The sequence below is a fragment of the Dictyostelium discoideum genome (genome assembly GCF_000004695.1).
Source record: "Dictyostelium discoideum AX4 chromosome 3 chromosome, whole genome shotgun sequence".
Classification (NCBI taxonomy): domain Eukaryota; phylum Evosea; class Eumycetozoa; order Dictyosteliales; family Dictyosteliaceae; genus Dictyostelium; species Dictyostelium discoideum.
Genome location: NC_007089.4, coordinates 2,460,348 through 2,472,847, shown reverse-complemented (window position 1 = coordinate 2,472,847; position 12,500 = coordinate 2,460,348). Strand labels below are relative to the sequence as shown.

Genomic DNA, 12,500 nt, shown 5'->3' with positions numbered 1-12,500 from the left:
CTGGATTCAGATCGATTTCTTAACCACAAATTTAAAAATAAATTTTTTTAAAAAAAAAAAAATAAAAAATAAAAAAAAAATAAATTGTGAAAATAACTGATTTTTTGTGTGAAGGAGCATTTTAACTGAAAAAGTGCTTGTAATTTTTTATAAAATCTAACAATTTTTTTCATACATATCATTAACACATTAAATTATATTATATTTAAATTACAAAAAAAAAAAAAAAAAAAAAAAAAAAAAAGAAATGGAAAATTTTAGTATTTAAAGTTTTTTTTTTTTTTTTTTAAAAATAATAAAATATCATTCCAAATTAAAAAAATAATTAATTGTTTTAATAAAAATAAATATTATAAAAAAATATCATGACAAATACTACTGTTAACGCACAAATTACAGATGCAGTTGATGGTGCTTCAAGTTCAATTACCGATTTAAAATGGAATATTCCAAAATCATCAACAGTTAAAACTAATTTTCAAATTGATAAACATTTGAAACTTCAAACAAATCCAGACTCTATGGTATTTATTGAAACTGGTTCCGATTGTGTAAATGAAACTTTTAAAATTGGTAATTTGAAATTACCAGTTCAAGTTAAACCAGTTGCATGTTTTAGAAAGTTTGTCTCTTCTCAAACTGTTGTTGGTACTCAACAATATGAATTCTCAAAAAAAACAGGTTACTCTTCAACATTTAGTGTTTCAACATCTGTTAAAGCAAGTGTTGGTGGTTCCATTGGTGCATGTGAAACAAGTTTTGAAGTTTCTACCGAGTTTGGTTATTCAAGTACAAGCTATAGTGAAACTACTACTACTTTTACAGAGACTCTTACTGCTGGTGATTATACAGTTTATCAAAATGTATTATTATATGCATTCAAAGTTGACGCAGCAAGTGATCCACAAATAAAGAGTTCAATGATTAAAGATTCACCAGATTTGAAAATTTATCAACGTGATGGAGCTCAAGAATCTTATTTCTTTGTCCCAGCCTATGTTAACTCACCATTCACTATTGAATTTTCAAATGATACTTATGATCCAATTGATGAAGATGATTTAATAGATTATTTAATGAAAGATGGATATAGTAAATGGTCATCATTTTCTTTTAATTAAAATATGATAAATAAAATTAAAAAAAAAAAAAAAAAAAAACTATCAATTCACTTTTTTTTATATTTATATAATTAATTAAATTCGATAAATGGGTTCAATATTCAAAAAAATAAAAAAATGAAATTTCGGAAAAAAAATCAGGTTGTTTTAGAGATTTCAATTTTCTACATAATTATTATCTTTTTTTTAATTTAAATTTTTTTTTTTTTTTATTTTTTTTTTTATTAAGAACAACTCATTTTAATACAAAAAAAAAAATAAATAATAGTTTCAAAAAAATTAAAAATCTCATTTTATCTATTTCTTAAAAAGAGAAGGAAATAGATAAAAAAATAAAAAAAAATTGGGATTAATTATTTAGTAGATATATTTTTCATCTTTGTTTTTTTTTTGATTATTTGAAGACTATTTAATTAAGAGTAATTTTATGAATCTTTTTAAAATAAATACCTGGTTAAAAGATATTATTTTAAAAATTATGATTTTTTCCTGTTTTCTACTCGTTTTTATAAGTTATTTTTAAATAATTATTTTAAAATAGTAATGATGTTTTTACCAAACCCAATCAGATTTTTTTTAAAATTTTAATTTATTTTTTAATTTTATTTTATTTTTTTTTTTCAGATATTTTTGGGTTGGGAAAAATATCAAAAAAACGTCATTCTATGGAACCTTCTGATTTTTTTTTTTTTTTTTATAAAAACCCACTTTTTTTTATTTTTTTTTTATTTTCTAAACAATTCATTTTTCACCATTGCAATCTGTTTTGATCAAATAAAAAAATAAAAAAAAATGAAACTTTTATTATCTCTTTTATGTTTAGTTTATTTCTTAGTTGCATCAGTTAGTTCACAAAATAATACTATCAACTTTACCCCATTTTTTGATGCACAATGTCAAAAAGAAGGAGGTGGTATTGGATTTGGATATGACCCAAGTAATTGCTATAATTTTCACCCAGGCCAGTGCCCACACCCAAATTTTATTCCGTTAATTAGTCCAGATGATTTGAATAATATATGCTTAAAAGTTAAAGATGTTAGCTCAACTGAATGGACACTTGAATTCAGATCAAATGGTGATTGTGAACAAGGTGATCTCATTGCTGAGGAAACCTTTACATCGGATTGTGCTTATTCTAGTTTCTTTGGTGCTTATTACTCTGTTTCAAAATATAATGTAAATGAACTTCCATCACAAACAATGTTATTTTATATCTACAATAAACAAGGTTTTGAAGTTTGCACTTTAATGGATACCCTCAACTTTAACTTCCTTTTCAATAACACTGTTTTAACTGGTCAAGCTAATGGTAAAACATTCCAAGAAAAATATTTCTGTAACGGTGCTGCATATACCACTGTTTGTCAAGGTGATCACTATTGTAAAACTAATGAATTAGTTGGTTGTGATGATCTCGATTTCCAAGCATCTTGTACCGATTAAAAAAAAAAAAAAATAAAAAAAAAAATAAAAAAAAAAAAAATAAAAATTTAAAACTAATATCTCATAAAAAATGAAATGAAAACAGTTTGAATGAATAAAATATTTTTTTTTTTAATCTAACTTTTTATTTCATTAAATTTGAAACTATTAATAGAAACAAAATTTGTAATTATTGTTTAGTTAAATTTGGAAATGAAAAATTGAAAGGGGTTAAATCATTTAAAATTTAATTAATTTTAATTTTTTTTTTTTTTTATTTAATTTTTATTTTTATTTTTATTTTTATTTTTATTTTTATTTTTATTTTTATTTGAATCATACCAAGTGTTTTTTTTTTAATTTTAATTTCTTTTTATATTTATTTTTATTTTTTCAATTTATTTTTTTTTATCTCCACTATTTTTTCTTTTTTGTTATTAATTTTCATTTCCATATTAATTTTTTGAAAAAAAAAAAAAAGTAAAAAATTGTTTAGAAAAAAAAAAAAATAAAATAAAAAGTTGTTTAAAAAAAAAAAAATGTTTAGATTTTTATTTGTAATCATTGTAATATTAATTGCAATTTCGGGTAATAGTATTGTTTCCTCAAATGAAGTTGCCCAATGTGATGTTTGTAATTATTTAGTAACAATGGTAGAAGTTTTCGTTGAACAAAATAGAAGTGAAACTTATATTTCAAACTCTCTTGAAAAAGTTTGTGAAATCATTCCAAGAGAAGATTATAAATCAACTTGTAGATCAATTGTTTTAGGTATGTTAAAAAAAAAAAAAAAAAAAAAAAAAAAAAAAAATTCAAGTGCAAAGATTTTAATATTTTTATTTTTTTTTTTAAAAGCATATACAAAAGATATTATTCAATTAATTATTAATAGAGAACCATCAGAAAAAATTTGTCAAGAGATTAAAGCTTGTCCAATACCAACCCCATCTCCATCGCCATCCAAACAAGTTAAACCAAAAAGAAATGAAGATGATGCTCTACAATGTACAATTTGTAAATTGGTTGCCACTAAATTAGAAGAGTACATTCAATCAAATAAAACCATTGAAGAGATTGAAAATGAATTGGATGATTTCTGTAAAATTGCTTTTGAAAAAGATCCAACCCAATGCCAAGGTTTTGTACAACAATATGTTCCAATGATTTTATCTTTTATCAAGAGTAAAGAGGATCCAACTCAAGCTTGCATTAAATTAAAATTCTGTACATCTTCAAGAGTAACTAAAGCAATTCTTAGTCATCATGTTTTGATTAATAAGAATTATTAAAACATTAATTAAAAAAATAAAAAAATAAAAAATAAAAAATAAATAATAAAGAAATAATAAAAATTTAAATAAAATCTATCTATCCTATCCATGTATATACATAAATAAAACTTTAATAATTTATTATTTGTTTTTTTTTTTTTTTTTTTTTTTTTTCTTAAAATGGTTTTAAAAATTCGTGATTTAAAGCTTCAAAAGGTGTAATTCTTTTTTCTGGATCTAAGATTGTACATTTTTCAATTAAATCTTTTAATTGAATTAATTTCTTCATATCTTGGTCAGGAATAGAGACATTTTTTGGAAGTAAAAATTGAAGAATATCTTTTGTTGGTTTAGTGATATCATGTGGAACCTTTCTAACAGTTTTTTCAATATTATCAATCTCTTGTTTCATAAATACTAGATTCTCATTGAAATGATTTGATACAAATTCTGATTTCTTTAACATCTTTTTACTAAAGGCACCTCTATATTCCATAAATAATCTAATCATATCATTATTGGTTTTACCTGGGAATAAGAATTTTCCTGTAAAAAATTCAGCTAAACAACATCCAACACTCCAAACATCAATTGAATAATCATATTTATGACCTAATACTAATAATAAATAATAATAAAAATAAAAATTAGTATTTGTTTTTGTTTTTCTTTTTTTTTTTTTTTTATAAAATTATACTTACTAATTTCAGGAGCTCTATAAAATCTACTAACTAAATAAGGTGTAATTTCAGATTCATGAATTTCACCAGCTGATCCAAAATCTACAATCTTTATAGTATTCTTTGCTTCATTTACAACTATATTATCTGGTTTAATATCTGCATGTAAAATTTTTGAATTTTTAATATGTTTTAAAGCTAAAAATAATTGTTTAGCGTAAACTCTAACAGCATTTAAACTAAGACCAATATCTTTACCATACTTTTTAATTAATTGATGTAAACTCATACTAAAAATAAATTTAAATTTAAAAAAAAATTATAAATGTTAGTAAAAAAAAAAAAATATATGAAATAATTTATAAATTATATATATATTAAAGTGTACATACCTCATAGGTTCAAAAACAATACAAAGATGATTTCTATAATTAAAATGATCTTTCATTTGAATACAATGAGATTTTTGATTTGAAGATGTTGGAGTATTAGAAATTTTTTGAAGGATTTCAATTTCTTTTAAACCTGATCTATGCATTGAAGGTCTATTTCTAATGATTTTTATGACTACATCTTCATTAGTTTTAGTTTCTTTTGCTGATACCACTGTACTGAAAACACCAGAACCAATTGGAGAGAATATTTGATACTTGTCCATAATTTCACCAACTCTAAATTTATAATAACCATCAGCGTCATCCCAATTATCTGATAAATTAATTGATGGATTAACAACAATATTTGCATCGACCATAACTCCTCCACCATTGGTTTCATTGAGGTCTCTATTTGATTCATCAGTTTCATCAGATGGTGAATCACTAAACATATCAAAAACTGGTGCTGATGTTTTAGCTTTAATAGGCTCAGGTTTTGGTGGTAATTTAATTGATACATTATTAATTGTTGTTGTTGTTGTTGTTGTTGTTATTGGTTTATCTTTAGCTTTAATATCCTCCTCTTTGATTTTACCTCTCTTTTTCAAATCCTCTTCAGAAGAGCATGATTCATCATTATTATTGTCATTAAATGCTGAAGAATTTTCAGAGTTTTGGTCTTTTCTCCATTCAATAATAATTGATTCATCCTCTTCTTCAATTTGATTCTCTAAATTTGATGGTGATTTTGCAAGAATGCTTGTTGTTGTTGTTGCCACTGGTGTTGAGTTACTATTTGTATTTGTATTACTCTGTTCTTTCTCTGTTGTAGATAAGGAAGAGGTGATAGGTTGAGGTTGTTCTTTATTATATTTTTCCATAATCAATTGTCTTTGCAATCTATTTTCTTCGAGGATTCTCTTTGTTTTAGTTTCTTCATCTTCTTCTATGATAACAGCTGGTTTAGTGGGTTCATTAGTAGATGTGGCAGTTATTGATTCGTTTGTTAAGTTTTCTCCATGATTTGTTTTATCATCATTTACACTGATATTATCTTTTACTCTTACCTCATCTTTTCTATCAGCTTGTTTTTCATATGATAAAGTATTGTTGTTAATGGATTGTCTACTACCATTTTTATTATCTCTACTATCCATATTATCTCTACTATCTCTACTATAATCTCTATTATCTCTATAATCTCTTTCGTGAGAATTTCTTGAACCTCTTTCTTGGCTATTTCTGTCTCTATCCCTCTCTCTTTCTCTTTCTCTATCTCTATCTCTATCTCTATCTCTATCTCTATCTCTATCTCTATCTCTATCTCTATCTCTTTCTCTATCTCTATCTCTATCCCTATCTCTGTCTCTATCCCTGTCTCTGTCTCTATCCCTTTCTCTGTCTCTATCTCTTTCTCTATCTCCGTCTCTTGATATATCTCTATCTCTGTAATTCCTATCGTATGATCTTGAAGAACTATATCTTTCATCTTTTCTTCTATAACCATTATTACTATCATGATATGACCTTGAAGACGATGATGATTGATTTTTAGAGGGTGACATTAATTTTGAAGATGATGTTTCTCTTGATGCTGGAGATGATGTAACTTCATCAACCTCACCATCTTCTTTTCCTGATGATGGTGATTCAACTTTTACTTTCTTTGGGTCATTGATTGTTGGTGATGATGATTCTAAACCTCTTTTTTTATCATTTATCCTAAAATAAATAAAAAAAAATAAAAAAAAAGAATAATATTAGTAAAATATAATAATAATAATAATAATAGGCCATTCTAACAATTACTTACTCTGATTCTATGACCATTTTTTTGATTTAAATTTTTATTGGGTAAAAATAAAAAAAAGAAAAAAAAAAAGAAAAAAAAAAAGATTAGTATGGAATTAAATTTTTTCCCAAAAAAAAAAAAAAATGTAATGTATAAAATGATTAATACAAATAAAGTATTAATGTTGTTATATTAAAAAAAAAAAAAACACTAAATGATTTACTAATATTAATTTAGAAATAATTATTTCTAAAAATTGGCCAGTGTACTGATGAAAATTTTATCAAAAAAAAAAAATAAAAAAAATAAAAAAAAAATTTATTAAACTTTTTTTTATTTAAAAAAAAAAAAAAAAAAAAAAAAAAAAAAAAAATTAAAATTAAAAATTAAAAATATATATATATATATATATATAAATGAATTAATATAAATATTTAAATAATATCTATTTATCCTTTTCAAAACTTTAGGATCTGTTTCAATTAAAATCAAATTTAAAATTGGTTAATATTAAAAATAAAATAAAATAAATAAAAATTAAAATTAAATAAAAATAATTCAAAAAAAAATAAAATAAAAAATAAAATTAATAAAAAATTGAAAAAAAAGCGAAATAAAAAAAAAAAAAAAAAAAAAAAAGCGTTCCACACATTCATATTTCTTTTGCTACTCTTTTTTTATTACTTATTATCTTTTCTTTTATTTTTTGGCCAATATATATAAAAAAAAAAAAAAAAAAATTTGTAATAAAATTTAAAATATGCGACACAATAAGCAAAATCTTCAACAAAAACAACAACAGCAACAACAACAACAAAAACAACAACAACAAAAACAACAACAACAACAACAACAAAAACAACAACAGCAACAACAACAACAACAAAAACAACAACAACAACAATACCAACAACAACAACAACAACTATTACAACAACAACAACAATTATTACAAAGCTTACAAACCCAAAATTTAGATAAAGATGTTGTATTAACTTATAATAGTGATAGTTGGAAAGCATATACTTATATATATGACGTTGCCATAGATAATTTAATAAATTTACATGTACCAACCATTAGTGATTTTCAAAAAGAATTATCTTGCGACGTAGCAACTAATGAAGTTATTCGTTCAGCATTCTATTGTGCATTTCACACAAAGCAAAGAATAATAAATAATAACAGCAATTATAATAATTTACAACAACAACAACCACCAATAGTAGTTGAAGATATTTATATAAACCAATCATGGTTCGATTATTTTTCAAGTAGAATTCAATACAAAAGTTCTAATCGTTGTTTATTTAAAGTCAAAAGGTTCAAAAAAAATGTTATGGATGATTTATTAAATACAAAGAATAGTTTTGGTGGTAAAGGTAAAGAATCATCCAATTCAAATAATTTATTTAAAAAAGTTAAAATCAATGAATTTGAGGAAGAAAATCTTCTTTTTAAACCACAACAACCACAACAACAACAAGCTTCATCTTCAAGTAAAACCTTATTGGATAATAGCGAAGAAATTTTAAGGGTTGACGATGAAAATGATGATTCAGTTTTGAGATATAGATATGAAAAAGATTTCATCCTTCTAAAAGATAATAAACCACTCATTATTTCACTTTCACCAGATTGGGGTATACCCTTCCATACAAAAGAAGTAATTGACACTTCACCAACTCCAATTCCATTACCTCAAGTATTCAGTGCTGGTAGTAATAATACTAATAGTAACAACAATAATAAAAATAATAATAGAAATAAAGTAAATACCAATAATAATAATATCAATAATAATAATAATTCATCAAGATCCTCAAAGAATAACAACGGTAATAAAAAAGATGAGGAAGGTGAATCATGGTGTGGAATTATGTAACTTACTCGCAAATAAAATAAAATAAACAAAAATATAACATTACTTTTTTCATTTAACAAAATACCATTGGTTTTTTTTTTTTTTTTTTTTTTCTTATTACTTTGTTTTTTATTTGTTTTTTTTAAAAATGATTATGTATTTAACATTTACTCTTTTTTAGCGAAAAAAGACATGATATTTGTTTGTTTTTTATCAGGTTCAGGTGCTGCTTTCTTTTTGGATTTAGAGGCAGTAGGTTTCTTTGGAGAGGATTTAGATTTTGTTTTCTTTTCCGCAACAGGTTCTTCTTCTTCTTCTTTCTCTTCTTGATCTTCATCCTTTTCCTTTTTAACTGGTTCTTCCTTAACCTTTGATTTTGGTGAAGTTGCAGCACGTTGTTTAACAACTGGAGCAGCTGGTTTAACAATTGAAGATGTGATAGTTGCATTTTTTGATAATTTTGGTGATTTAACTTGTTTTTCTTTTTCTTTTTCTTTTTCTTTTTCCTTTTCTTCCTCATCATCACTACTTTCAACAATTGTTTTATTTTTCTTTACAGGTCTCTTTGTTTTGATTACCTCTTCCTCTTGCTCTTCTTCATCCTCTTGTTCTTGATCTTTCATTTCTTCATCACTTTCTTGTTTAATTATTGATTTTTTCTTTTGAATTGGTGATTTAGTTGGAGTTGAAGATGATTTATTTTGTGAGGATTTGGTTGGAGTTGGAATTGGAGTTGAAGATTTCTTTTTAATTGGTTTTTCAATTACCTCTTCTTCTTCTTCTTCCTCTTTTTCTTCTTTTTCTTTTTTAACTTCTTTTTCTTCTTTTTCTTTTTTAACTTCTTTTTCTTCTTCTTTTACAAAAATAGTTTTTTCTTTTTTAGAGGTTTCTTTTGATGGTGATTTTGATTTTGATTTTAACTTTTCTAAATTTTCTTTTTCTTTTTTTAAACGTTCTTTTTCTTCTTTTTCTTTTTTCTCTTTTTCTAATTTCTCCTTTTTCTCTTTTTCTAATTTTTCTTTTTCTAGTCTCTCCTTTTCTAATTTTTCTTTTTCTAATTTCTCCTTTTTCTCTTTTTCTAATTTCTCCTTTTCTAAACGTTCTTTTTCTAATTTTTCTTTTTTCTCTTTTTCTAATTTTTCTTTTTTCTCTTTTTCTAAACGTTCTTTTTCTAATTGTTGTTCTTTTTCAAGTTTTTGTTTTTTAATATTTTGTTCTGATTCATTATCACTATGATTATCTTCACTATCGGATGATGATGATAGTTGTCTTTTTTTAGAGATGAATGATGGTCCTTTTTCTTCTTCTTCTTCTTCTTCTTCTTCTTTATCACTATCATCACTATCATTGTGAATGATTTTTTTATTTCTTTTATAACTTGGTAATTTTATATCATCTTCACTATTTTCACTTTCATCTTCACTATCTGAAGATGATCTCTTTTTCTTTTTAATAATTGAATTGATACTACCAGAGTCTTTCTTTTTAGCAGCTGCTTTTTTACTACTACTACTACTAGTTGAAATATTCTTTGATTTTTTAGTTGTATCCTCTTTTTTAACTGATGGTGTTGATGATTTTGGTTCATCTTTTGTAAACATTGAAAAAAGTGAAACTTTTGCTTCATTTCCAGATTTTCCATCATCTGCTGTTTTTGAAAAGAAACTATTTAATGATCCTTGTGTTGTTGCTGCTGGTTTCTTTGCACCAATTGGAGCTGATGTTATTGGTAAAATTGCTGGTTTTGGTAGTGCTTGATGTCTATATGGTGTTGGTTCAACTGCAATTGGTAATGCTCTCTTTAATTCTTTCTTTTTAAATGTTTTTGATTTTATTGGTATTTGTCTTTTTTTTTTTTTTTTTTTTTTTTTTTTTTTTAAAAAAAAATATAAAAATTAAAATTAAATATTAAATATATTAAATATATTAAAAATTATAATATTAAATATATTAAATATTAAATACATACTTATTAAAATAATCAGAACCTAATGCAACAATATTCCTATATCTATCTTTAAATGCTATATAACTTAATTGGATAACATTTAATGGATCTTTTGGTAACGATTTACCATTTGAAATACTATAAATATTTTCACTAAATAATGATTTAAATTTTTGTTTTGAACTTTCCAAACTATCATTTGATGCTAGTATAAATGTTATTACATTTGGATGTTCCTTTAATACACCCGATAATACAAATATTGGTGAGATTACATCTTTATTTTTATTATAAAAATATGATAATATCCTATTATTATTATTATTATTATTATTATTATTATTATTATTATTATTATTATTATTATTATTATTATTATTATTATTATTATTATTATTATTATTATTATTATTATTGTAATTATTAATTATTAATATTAATATTAATAAATATTGATTAGTTAAGTATTTTATTTTTAATAATAATAACAATAAAAAAAAAAAAAAAAAAAAAAAAATATATATATATAAACCAAATTAAGCTATTTACTCTTTTGAGACATCTGGATGAATTTTAAATTGATCAGAAATCCATCTATAATTTACTGAATTACCTTCTTCTAAAACTGTCTTTTTTAAACAGTCCAATATAGTTTGAACAGTTTCTGTTGTAGACATATTGTTATTATTTATTTATTTGCTTATATGTATGTATGTATGTATTTTATTCTTATAAAGTTATTTGTTTATTTGTTTATTTGTTAATTTGTTTGTTTATTTGTTTGAGAAAAGAAAAAAAAAAAAAAATTAAAATTTAAAAAATAAAAAAAAAATATTTTGAAAAAAATTAAAAAAAAAAAAAAAGAGGGAAAATTTTGAATTGTGGAGCTATTCCCCCTAAAAACTTTAACTTTTGAAATGATTTGATTAATAAACAATAATAAAAGAAAATAAATATATAAATAAATGTATTTAAATACATTATTTTTTAATTGAAAAAAAAAAAAAAAAATCTTTATTATTTAACGTTTTTTAGTTGTTGTTGGTGGATTTAAAGGTGCCCAATGAATACATTTTGGATCTATTCTAGTTGTTTGTTTTGAATAAACTTTGAGATGTTCTTCAATTGCTTTTGGTGTGACAGAAATGATATGTTGACCTTTCCAATATCTAATTAAATTTAAAGATTGTAGAGTACTAATTACATCTTCAGTTCTAATTGAGGTCATATTTGAGATATCTAAAATTGATAGATTACCTTTATGTTTTCTTAAAATCTCCAAGAGTACTTGAGTCCAATACGATCTGAAAGAGAGCAAACCCAAATCTGAAAGAGGTTTCTCTGGTGTACCAACTTTACTCTCCTTTTTAGAGAGTTCATAACTAAAGGAGATCAATAGTTTTCCAAAACCTTTTCTTTGGTAGGGTGGCAATGTGAGAATACAAGCTAAATTGTAACCATCTGGAGAATCCTTCTCTTTGGAGAAATATCCAACCATATGACACCCACGCTGATCGCATTCGGTCATAATGTAAAAGAGAAATGGCTCGACGTCATAATACAATGTTTTATGATCCAAAAAGAGTTTAGCTAATAGACAGAGGTTCTGGCAGTAGATTTTGTTCTTTTTACCATCGACTTCAAACATTGATATATTTCCTGACCTGTAAATTTCATTGCCTGGAGGATGACGAAGATCACATTTCAATTTATGTCTATTCAATGTTTTCTTCTTTTTCATATACTTTAAACAAAACTCGCAAAGGAATAGTTTATCACACTTGGCGAATTCCTCTGGATAGGGGGAGAAATACCAAGTGTCAATTTCAAATTTACCCAATTCAATCACATTGATATTCTTTACTTTTGTGATCTCTTCATGTTCTTTCTCGATGGCTGATAACTTTGAATGATCTTCATCGATTCCCTTTTGAATATGATTCATCTCCTCATACTTTCTTTTGATTTGACGTGTAACTTTTCTACTATGACCATCAGTTTGAATCTCTGCTAATTGTCCAC

At 23.9% G+C, this 12,500-nt stretch overlaps 7 protein-coding genes across 7 annotated transcripts in view; 4 read left to right on the top strand and 3 right to left on the bottom strand.

Moving 5' to 3' along the window:
* Window positions 1-365: 365 nt before the first annotated feature.
* DDB_G0279709 (hypothetical protein) lies at window positions 366-1,121 on the top strand (the record flags this gene model as incomplete). Its single annotated transcript, XM_636519.1, has 1 exon — window positions 366-1,121. The coding sequence occupies one exon, from the start codon at window positions 366-368 to the stop codon at window positions 1,119-1,121; it is 756 nt and encodes a 251-aa protein (XP_641611.1).
* A 792-nt stretch (window positions 1,122-1,913) lies between these two features.
* On the top strand, window positions 1,914-2,567 carry DDB_G0279707 (hypothetical protein; the record flags this gene model as incomplete). The annotated part of the gene is made up of 1 exon (XM_636518.1): window positions 1,914-2,567. The coding sequence occupies one exon, from the start codon at window positions 1,914-1,916 to the stop codon at window positions 2,565-2,567; it is 654 nt and encodes a 217-aa protein (XP_641610.1).
* A 518-nt stretch (window positions 2,568-3,085) lies between these two features.
* DDB_G0279705 (hypothetical protein) lies at window positions 3,086-3,835 on the top strand (the record flags this gene model as incomplete). The annotated part of the gene is made up of 2 exons (XM_636517.1): window positions 3,086-3,317; window positions 3,402-3,835. 2 exons carry the CDS (start codon window positions 3,086-3,088, stop codon window positions 3,833-3,835), a joined length of 666 nt encoding a protein of 221 aa, XP_641609.1.
* A 157-nt stretch (window positions 3,836-3,992) lies between these two features.
* prpf4B (DYRK family protein kinase) lies at window positions 3,993-6,704 on the bottom strand (the record flags this gene model as incomplete). The annotated part of the gene is made up of 4 exons (XM_636516.1): window positions 3,993-4,435; window positions 4,519-4,787; window positions 4,890-6,596; window positions 6,688-6,704. The coding sequence occupies 4 exons, from the start codon at window positions 6,702-6,704 to the stop codon at window positions 3,993-3,995; spliced, it is 2,436 nt and encodes an 811-aa protein (XP_641608.1).
* A 722-nt stretch (window positions 6,705-7,426) lies between these two features.
* Window positions 7,427-8,551, top strand: DDB_G0279701 (hypothetical protein; the record flags this gene model as incomplete). The annotated part of the gene is made up of 1 exon (XM_636515.1): window positions 7,427-8,551. The coding sequence occupies one exon, from the start codon at window positions 7,427-7,429 to the stop codon at window positions 8,549-8,551; it is 1,125 nt and encodes a 374-aa protein (XP_641607.1).
* Window positions 8,552-8,697: 146 nt separating this feature from the next.
* Window positions 8,698-11,155, bottom strand: DDB_G0294609 (hypothetical protein; the record flags this gene model as incomplete). Its single annotated transcript, XM_001732942.1, has 3 exons — window positions 8,698-10,375; window positions 10,500-10,787; window positions 11,028-11,155. The coding sequence occupies 3 exons, from the start codon at window positions 11,153-11,155 to the stop codon at window positions 8,698-8,700; spliced, it is 2,094 nt and encodes a 697-aa protein (XP_001732994.1).
* A 344-nt stretch (window positions 11,156-11,499) lies between these two features.
* The window catches only part of DDB_G0279699 (HAM group protein), a gene marked incomplete at both ends in the record, with an annotated part of 1,974 nt that continues 973 nt past the window's right edge, over window positions 11,500-12,500 (bottom strand). The window contains one exon of the mRNA XM_001732941.1: window positions 11,500-12,500. This exon is cut by the window's right edge and continues 973 nt beyond it. Coding sequence (XP_001732993.1) covers window positions 11,500-12,500 — 1,001 coding nt within the window.